Consider the following 10,542-nt stretch of genomic DNA (forward strand, 5'->3'; position numbering starts at 1 on the left):
TTGTGGGAGATTGCTGTGGACAAATTGCTGGTAACTTGAGCTGCTGCCTCACAGCTCCAATGACTTGAGCTCAGTCCTCGCCTCAGTTTCGGTCTCAGTTTCATTCATTGTCACGCGTAGCGAGGTACAGTGAAAAGCTTTTGATGCGTGCTAACCAGTTAGTAGAAAGACAATACACGATTACCATCGAGCCGTTTACAGTGCAGAGATACAAGGTAAGGGAATCACGTTTAGTGCAAGGAAAAGCCCGATTGAGGAGAATCGGAAGTGAAGCCAAAAGGGGCTGTCCCACTTGGGCGACCTAATTGGCGAGTTTAGGAGGGTTTGAAAAAATGTCATGTTGAAGACCTCCTTCGACTATGTAGAAGACCAGCTACGACTAACTTCGGGAAAATTTGACACCAAATAGTGAAGAGTGAAGATGACCTCCTACCATCTCCTTCGACTATGATGAAGACTATCTGTGACTACCTTCCACTACCCTCGATTACCTACGACTAACATGCCGACCTACTATGACTAAACCAACGAGTAAAAACGGAATCGCTTTTTTCCATGGCAATTTTTTTTACTGTCGGGTATTTTTTAACATATTGAAAAAAACTCCGCGACCTAGCTGAGGCCTCTAGTACGCGGAGACCACTCTCGAGCATGAAGGAGAGTTACAAAGACCTCCTACGACCTCGTGTTAACCATGCTGCGAGTATGAGTCAAGGGCAAACTCACCAGAACTCGCAGATTAAAACGCTCAAGTGGAACAGCCCCTGTTATTTCCAGAGCTATAGTTGAATGGATTCAACTAATGCATTGGTCTTTGTCAAGTATTTCGAGAGGGAAAAACAAAAATATCAAAAAGGAAATAATTAAGTGGAAGCTTGTAATTTGAGAGCAATGGCTTCTTGAGAGTTCTTCTCAAGCATTGAGTGCCATAATCCTGAGTACTTCAATGACTTTTTATCCCAGTGTTTTTCAGATCACACTAATCAGGCAAAACACACCGCTGTTGTGTGCCAGTACGTTCTAAATGGATAATAAGCTTCCTGTTTTAAGACGATACAAGGCACTCCAAAGCTCTGCACTGGTACGAAGTTGATAATAATTCAGACAAATGCCGACATATCATTTCAAAAACTTTGCGGGTGGTACAAGGATGAAAGGAAGAGCTCGGAAACTGAACACTCGTCAGCGTAAATTATATCAGACTGGGCTTATTTGAAAGAAGGGTTTCGGCCCGAAACGTTGCCTATTTCCTTCGCTCCATAGATGCTGCTGCATCTGCTGAGTTTCTCTAGCATTTTTGTGTACCTTGGGCTTATTTGAGTTTGTTTGGGAAACAACATAGAACATAGGTGCAGGAGTAGGCCATTCGGCCCTTCGAGCCAGCACCGCCATTCAATATGATCCCTGCTTCTGTCGTATGTCTTTTAGACCTGCAGCTCCGTTGAGGCGAGCCAGGCCAATGTGTCATCGTCCAGGTCAATCAGACCTCGTTCACCATTCGGTGGCCGGTGTTTGGGGCAACTGGTGACTATGTGCTCCACTATCTGTGTTGGGTCCCCACACTCGCAGGAGACGCTGTCCACGAGGCCCCACCTCGTCATTGCTACTCCATACCGTAATTCAATATGATCGTGGCAGATCATTCAAAATCAGTACCCCCTTCCTGCTTTCTCCCCATATCCCTTGATTCCATTAGCCCTATGTGCTATATCTAACTCTCTCTTGAATACATCCAGTGAATTGGCCTCCACTGCCTTCTGTGGCAGAGAATTCCACAGATTCACAACTTACTGGGTGAAAACGTTTTTTCCTCATCTCAGTCCTAAATGGCCGACCCCTTATTCTTAAACTGTGTGACCCCTGGTTCTGGGCTCCCCCAACATCGGGAACATTTTCCCTTCATCGAGCCTGTCCAATCCCTTAAGAATTATAAATGCTGCTTTGATTGTATTTAGAAAATGCAATTTTGCAATCATGCTCCTTACTGTTTTTTTTTTTAAAACAAAGTGCTTTGTTCTCTCCTAAGGGACAACAAGTCGATTTTTACTTCTCTTAATTTTCTTCAAACATTTTAAGGTTCACATTTCCTTCAATTACCAGCGGATCAAAACAAACGAGCAGCTTCAGAGAGATCTTGTGACTGAGGTGTTACATAATGCAAAGTGAAGCTATCGGTGTAGGAAGGGACTGTAGATGCCGGTTTATATTGAAGATAGACGCAAAGTGCTGGAGTAGCGCAGTGGGACAGGCAGCTTCTCTGGAGAAAAAGGATGGGTGACGTTTCGGGTTGGAACCCTTCCTCAGGAAGGTGGGGTGGGGGGGGGGGGCAGGGGAGGGGAGGGGCGAAATGATTGATTTGTATGGGTGTTAGGGGTTATGGGGAAACATAGAAAATAGGTGCAGGATTAGAACATTCGGTCTTCGAGCCTCCACCGCCATTCAATGTGATCATGACTGATCATCCAAAATCAGTACCCCGTTCCTGCTTTTTCCCCCATATCCGTTGATTCCGTTAGCCCTAAGAGCTACATCTAACTCTCTCTTGAATACATCCAGTGAATTGGCCTCCGCTGCCTTCTGAGGCAGGGAATTCCACAGATTCACAATTCTCTGGGGTGAAAACGTTTTTCCTCATCTCAGTCCTAAATGGCCATTCCCTTATTCTTAAACTGTGTGTCCTAATCTGGACTCCCCGAACATGGGGGACATTTTTCCTACATCTAGCCTGTCCAATCCCCGAGGTATTTTATATGTTTCTGTAAGATTCCCTCTCATCCTTCTAAATGAAGAAGGGAGGAGAATGGGGTTAGGAGGGAGAGATAGATCAACCATGATTGAATGGCAGAGTAGACCTGATGGGCCGAATGGCTTAATTCTACTCCTATCACTTATGATCTTATGAACAGGAGGTCAGAAAAGGACAGAAAAAAAATCAGGGCCAGCAATAGATGACGAAGGAAGGATGAAGCCCACAATGGCCCATTGTTGGCTGGGGGAAGAGGTGATAATGGAGGGACACGGGAAACATTTTCCGCCTTAGGTACTCTATACCAGCAATCTGTCGCAAGGGGGTAACTAACTAACCAGCAGCCTGGCCGAGACTGGATGATGGATCTGGTCCACATTCACACAGCTTCTTCCACTTCAAGTGGCTGTTGTTGCAAAGTTAAATGCCTGGGATGGAACTGCAGATGCTGGTTTACACCGAAGATAGAAATAAAATGCTGGGGCAACTCAGCGGGCAGGCAGCATCTCCAGACAGAAGGAATGGGTGTCGTTTCGGTTCGAGACCCTTCTTCAAGAAGTATACTTTGCACAAGCCACAGATTATAAAGGCACACTGTATCCCTTCATTTTTTCACCCCCCATGAACAGCAAAAGCCAGTTGTGGAAGCCAGATCTGGCCAGGGGCAACAATAAATATAACTGCTTGCTTCTAAAAGGAGTTTGGCGGAATTTTGTCAATTCAAACCAGCTGCTAAATATTAACTCCCATTTACCACCCTTGCTCCCTCCGTGTGGTAATAACATTAGCCAGCACGCGTTCTCGGTAACCAAGCTGGCATTATTTTTTGACCCTGCTTATTTGACCTCTATGTGTTGCAAAAACATAACACAAACACATGAAGATCAATCATCAAGTTGGACATTTGCACGTTTAAATTTCTCTGTCCGCCAAGAAGAACAGCCTTCAAGATTACTGTGAACACCAAGTTATTTAATTTTGTATTTGAGAACATCATAAATGTTAAATGTGTGTGTGTGGCAGCGGCAGCATATGGCAGGGCAGGCTGATAGGACCAGCAGCCTGGCCGAGACTGGCTGATGGATCTTGCTCTGTAATAGCTCAATACCCGAGCAGTTCCTTCATTCTCGTGTCAAAAATCTGTAGAGTCATTTTTGTTTGAAATCACAAGCCATGCCACTGTGTGTGTGTGTGTGTGCGTGTGTGTGTTTGTGTGTGTGGAAATGTGATTCTCCACACGGGAGGCGTGTCACACCGTTCATTGTCTAACTTAGATTAGACAGCGGCTGTCTTAATGAATTGCAATCAATTAATTAATACAAAAAAAAGTATTGCAATGCACGGTAACGTTTGCACCACTAAATCCTGTCACGCGTCCCCCCCCCTCCCCCTCAAACACTCTGTGTTAAAACGTTAGATGATTTAAACACAGGTTAGGTCAGTGTTCAGCAGGGCACAATAATACTCCTGTGCAGGAATGAACTGCAGATGCTGGTTTTAACCGAGGATGGACACAAAACGCTGGAGTAACTCAGCGGGTCGGGCAGCATCTCAGGAGTGGTCTTTCGGATCAAACGATGCTCCCGCACACAGAGTAAACAACAGTACCAGTCCATCTCGCACACTTACGCATCTGTGTACCTGTCCTCCCCCCACTCCCCAGTAAACAAGCATCTGCAGTTCCTTGCTTCTTAACCTTACCAAATGCTTCCCAGCGATGTGCAACGTATTAGGAGATGCGAACACCTTTGCAATTGGCAACGCCACGTTTAACAAATACTGCAAACTTGTGCCTAAAAAAATTAAAGGACAACTTTTGCTCTTTTTAAAACAAAAAGTGCACGGGTTTATCAAACAGCTTTAAAAAAAAAACCCTTGCAATTAATTGCATAGGGGGGTATATTAGAAAGTTGCATTGCATTTCAAAGAACGCTCTTGTACATTACCTGAAACTGCACGCTTGCTTCTCGGTAGAATCCACAAGGCTCCACACGCAAATCGTGCTGCAGTTTGAGTGAAACACTGTAAGCCATCCACAACAGAGCCTCGCAGTGAGATGGAAGAAAGCAGGATGCAAATTAAAAAAACACATCACCGTATCCTTTATTTTCTCCCCGTAACAATGTGATGCTCGGTGAGAGAGAGTGAGAAAATGCTACACCGAATACATTGGAAGCCCGCCTTAGCACCGCCCGCTGTTCTTTTCCAGCCTCGCTATTAGCTGCAACCCCCGAGATCGCACCACCGACTGGGCTACGATGCTGTCTCTCACCGACGTCTGCCTCCCCTTAGCAACCGAGGCTGATCTGGTCTCCGGGTAACGGGAGTAGAGGGGAGACGAGGAGGTAGACCTTCCGAGGTGGGATTCGAACCATTCCGCCCTGCTTTAAACGCAAGTTCATTAAAATAAAAATGCAGATCGCTTCTCTCTCTCTTCCCATGCACCCAATTAGTGGAAATCATTTGCAATTCGCTCGCAAATTTATTTTGGACTAATGCAGGATTTTTCTGAATTGGGCTTTTCAAAGGATGTCCTTGATATCTGCTGTTATCCCTGAAGGCAAAAAAAAACAAACCCTTTCCCTCATACCCAGTGCAGTGGCTTTGGCAAATTGTAGCAACAAGGAACTGCAGATGCTGGTCGGTACACAAAAGGTCATGCATTAAATACATATGGACTGATGTAGCTGGGACATGTTGGCTGGTGTGGGCAAGTTGGGCTGAAGGGCCTGTTACCATGCTGTATCACTATGATTCTCTGACATGTCGACCTATTACCAGTCACGCTTTGTCATGCCTCTCCCCATTTCCAGCTGCGATTTTCCAATCCCCTTACAGTCGGTATGAAGGAGGGTGCAGACCCGAAACATCACCTATCCATGTTCTCCAGGGGTGTTGCCTGACCCGCTGAGTTATGCCAGCACTTTTTCTCCTTTTTCATAAATGATTGGAGCAGAATTAGGCCATTCGGCCCAGCTTGGCCTCTCCGCCATTCAATCATGGCTGATCTATCTCTCCCTCCTAATCCCATTCTCCTGCCTTCTCCCCGTAACCCCTGACACCCGTACGAATCAATTTTGTGGCATTGTCCCAAATTGGTCACACCATTGAAACTCATCGCCTTCCCATTTGGGAGGAGGAACGTTGATTGTGACTGTTTGGGTGGCGGGGATTAATTTTGGGCGCCGGATTCCAAACCTTGTTGTGCAGCCGAGACGACTGGGAAATTAAAACAAAATTAGAGCACGTCGGTTGAAAGAAAGGAGATGTGACCTAAAAACTAGTCTTTTCTGGTGCTCCAAAGGAAAGCAAGGCAGTCTACGCGTCGAGACTCAGGAGTGTTTTATTGTCATGTGTCCCAGATAGAATAATGAAATTCTTACTTGCAGCAGCACAACAGAATATGTAAACATGGTACATTGTAAACAAGATAATAAACAAGAAAAAAAGTTCAGTATATATATATATATATAATTTGTAGAGAGGAAAATACATCAATCCTGATGTTTATAACACAGTTTCATCAACAGATTCACTGGAGTTTAGAAGGATGAGGGGATCTTATAGAAACATATCAAATTATAAAAGGACTGGACAAGCTAGATGCAGGAAAAATGTTCCCAATGTTGGGCAAGTCCAGAACCAGGGGCCACAGTCTTAGAATAAAGGGGAGGCCTTTTAAGACTGAGGTGAGAACAAACTTTTTCACCCAGAGAGTTGGGAATTTGTGGAATTCCCTGCCACAGAGGGCAGTGGAGGCCAAGTCACTGGATGGATTTAAGAGAGAGTTAGATAGAGCTCTATGGGGCTAGTGGAATCAAGGGATATGGGGAGAAGGCAGGCACGGGTTATTGATTGGGGACGATCAGCCATGATCACAATGAAGGGCCGAATGGCCTCTTCCTGCACCTATTTGCTATGTTTCTATGTTTCTATGTATCAAGTGCGGTTTTACCATATAGTCATTTAGGAAATATGGTCACTATGTATAGGAAGAAACTGCAGATGCTGGTTTACACCGAATATACACAAAATGTTGGAGTAACTCAGCGGGACAGGTAGCATCTCTGGAGAGAAGGAATGGGTGATGCTTCGGGTCGAGTCTGAAGAAGGGTCTTGACCTGAAACGTGAGACTGACTCCTTCCCCCCCCCCCCCCCCCCCCCCCCCACCGCGTCCCCCAATCTTTGCACACCCCCAACCCTTTCCACCAGCCACTTTAATTTTATTTTGTGGCTTTCATGATGGTCGATCAATTTCCCTCCTTGGATAAATAAAGTTCTATTCTATCGTATCGTAAGGTATGAAGGTGGGCTATCTTCAACTCTGGTCTCCGTGGACCACGTGACTCCAGCCAGGTCATTGTGAAAAGCCCACCAGCTGTCCTCAGACAGGCATCAATCTCAGGACCAAGGGGTAGAATTCAGAAGGCAGCAAGAATCATCTAGGATAGAGGACGCCTTCACTTGGGGGTTTAAAAAGGGGAGACATTTCTTATCGGAGAGCCAAGGAGGAACATTGTTCCCCAAGTGGAACTTGCACTCAGTTGCCCGATATCCTGCATTAGTTTAGTTTAGTTTAGAGGTACAGCACAGAAACAGGCCCTTTGGCCCACTGAGTCTGTGCCAACCAGCAATCCCCACACACTAACACTATCCTGCTCCTGCATACACCAGGGACATTTATACCAAGCCAATTACGTCTTTGGAGTGTGGGAGGAAACCGAAGATCTCGGAGAAAACCCACACGGTCACGGGGAGAACGTACAAATTCCGTGCAGACAGCAGCTGTAGTCGGGATCAAACCCTGGTCAGTGGTACTGTAAGGCAATAGCTCCACCGCTGCGCCACCGTGCTGCCCTGGGCTCTTCAATAATTCTGAATTACCTGTGTGGCATGTGTTAATGGCATTCTCCATCTGCCCAGGCCATTCGTCATGACTTTTAACACTATTCACAGCTCTTTTACCTCGGCTATAAGGGAATCAAAGAACCCGGGGGCATAGCCTTAAGGTGAGAGTGGCAAGATTTGATAGGAACCAGAGGGCAAACCATTTCACTCAGACGGTGGTGGGGGTATGGAACAAGCTGCCAGAGGAGGTTGTTGAAACAGGTAGGAGAACAGCATTTAAAAGACACTTGGACAGGTACATGGAAAGGAAAGGTTTAGAGGGACATGGGCCAAACGCGGGCAGATTAAACTCGCTTAGATGGGGCATCTTGGCTGGCATGGATGAGTTGGGCCGAAGGGCCTGTTTCCATGCAGTATCATTCTTGGCTGTGGAGGCCAAGTCAATGGATATTTTTTAAAGCAGAGGTAGATGGATTCTTGATTGGTACAGGTGTCAGCGGTTATGAAGAGAAGGCAGGAGAATGGGGTTGAGAGGGGAAGAGATAGATCAGCCACGATTGATGGGGATTCGGAGTAGACTTGAAGGGCTGAATGGCCTAGAAACATAGAAACATAGAAAGATAGAAAATAGGTGCAGGAGGAGGCCATTCGGCCCTTCCAGCCAGCAGCATCATTCATTGTAATCATGGCTGATTGTCCCCAATCAATAACCCGTTCCTGCCTTTTCCCCATATCCCTTGATTCCACTAGCCCCTAGAGTTCTATCTAACCCCCTCTTAAATCCATCCAGTGATTTGGCCTATGTGGCAGGGAATTCCACAAATTCACAACTCTCTGGGTGAAAATGGTTTTTTCTCACCTCAGTCTTAAATAACCTCCCCTTTATTCTAAGACTGTGTGGCCCCTGGTTCTGGACTCGCCCAACAGTGGGAACATTTTTCCTGCATCTAGCTTGTCCAGTCCTATTATAATTTTATATGTTTCTATAAGATGCCCCCTCATCCTTCTAAACTCCATTGAATACAAGCCTAGTCTTTTCAATCTTTCTTCATATGACAGTCCCGCCATTCCAGGGATCAATCTCGTGAACCTACGCTGCACTGCCTCAATCACAAGGATGTCCTTCCTCAAATTAGAAGACCAAAACTGTACACAATACTCCAGATGTGGTCTCACCAGAGCCCTGTACAACTGCCTAATTCTGCTCCTATCACTTATGAACAAATCATATTCTTGCTCCACCACAATGGGTAACAATTCCCCCTCCCGCACTCCAATTTAAATGCTACCAAAATACAGTTATCTATGAAATGACAACTGCGCACAAGCTGTGCTGATGCCCAAGTTTAATTACAGTTCAGGCTGCAGACCAAGACCTTGTCTTTGCAGTAGGTGGTTCATTAAAAGTCTGAGTTATCATGACATTTGTATTATCTGCCATTAAAACCAGAGAATGCTGGACATACTCAGCAGGTTGGGCAGCGTCTGTGTAAGGAACACAGATAATATAGTCTGAAGAAGGGTCTCGATCCGAAACGTCACCTATTCCTTCTCTCCAGAGATGTTGCTTGTCCTGCTGAGTTGCTCCAGCATTTTGTGTCTAACTTCGATTTAAACCAGCATCGGCAGTTTCTCCCGACACAGTTAATAGAGTCATACACCACAGAAACAGGTCCCTTACCCCAACTTGCCCATGCTGACCAAGGTGTCCCATCTAGGCTAGTCCCATATCCCTCTAAACCCTTCCAGTCCATGTATCTATCCAAATATCTTTATGTTTTAATATTTTTGGTTGATATCCTGCCATCTGAGCTTATAAAGCATTATTTCTTGCCTTTCGCACTAACAGTACTGCAGTCCTTGAGGGAGTGCAGCGTAGGTTTTCAAGATTAATTCCCGGGATGGCGGGACTGTCATATGCTGAGAGAATGGAGCAGCTGGGCTTGTACACTCTGGAGTTTAGAAGGATGAAAGGATATCTCATTGAAACATATAAGATTGTTAAGGGCTGGGACACGCTAGAGGCAGGAAACATGTTCCCGATGTTGGGGGAGTCCAGAACCAGGGGCCACAGTTTAAGAATAAGGAGCAAGCCATTTAGAACGGAGACGAGGAAACACTTTTTCTCACAGAGAGTGGTGAGTCTGTGGAATTCTCTTCCTCAAGAGCAGTGGAGGCGGGTTCTCTGGATGCTTTCAAGAGAGAGCTAGATAGGGCTTTTAAAGATAGCGGAGTCAGGGGATATGGGGAGAAGGCAGGAACGGGGTACTGATTGGTGATGATCAGCCATGATCACATTGAATGGCGGTGCTGGCTCGAAGGGCCGAATGGCCTACTCCTGCACCTATTGTCTATTGTCTATTTTCCATTGCTGAGTTTTTTTGATTGAAAGATACAGCACACAGAATCTGGCCCTTCGGCCCACCGAGTCCATGCTGACCGACGATTACCCATTCACACTTGTTCTCGCTTAGCCCACTTTCGCATCCACTCTCTACACACATGGGGCAATTTACAGAGGGTCGATAAACCTGCAAACCCTGCACGTCTTTGGGATGCGGGTGGAAACTGGAGCACCGGGAAAAAACCCCACACGGTCACAGGGAGAACGTAGAAACTCTGCGCAGTCATCTACAAAGGCCAGGTCTCTGGTTTTGTGAGGCAGCTCTCTATACTTAATCCCTTCACTGTATGCATTGCCAATTCCCCTTGAACTAGGCGGTTCGTTATATATTGGCGGCAGCAGTTATGGGTGATTCACATTGCTAGTGGTTAGTGTTACGTATAGGCCACATCAGTTGCCATTTTAGGGTGTAAATCCCAGTCTCTGGATCATTGGTCTCTTATGTATAGGACGTTAACATTCGCCCAGACCCACACATCATCTGCACAGTCCCTTCCTATTTTAATTTTTTACATTTTTTAAGCAAAAATAATTATAATCAAT

At 45.8% G+C, this 10,542-nt stretch overlaps 1 protein-coding gene across 1 annotated transcript in view; it reads right to left on the reverse strand.

The window, feature by feature from the left end:
- The window catches only part of LOC129713217 (zinc finger matrin-type protein 4-like), a 141,218-nt gene extending 135,641 nt beyond the window's left edge, over positions 1–5,577 (reverse strand). The window contains exon 1 of the mRNA XM_055662141.1: positions 4,693–5,577. Coding sequence (XP_055518116.1) covers positions 4,693–4,779 — 87 coding nt within the window. The 5' untranslated portion in view covers positions 4,780–5,577. The remainder of the gene's footprint in view (positions 1–4,692) is intronic.
- Positions 5,578–10,542: the final 4,965 nt, after the last annotated feature.

Source organism: Leucoraja erinacea, chromosome 35, assembly GCF_028641065.1.
Source record: "Leucoraja erinacea ecotype New England chromosome 35, Leri_hhj_1, whole genome shotgun sequence".
Lineage (NCBI taxonomy): Eukaryota > Metazoa > Chordata > Chondrichthyes > Rajiformes > Rajidae > Leucoraja > Leucoraja erinaceus.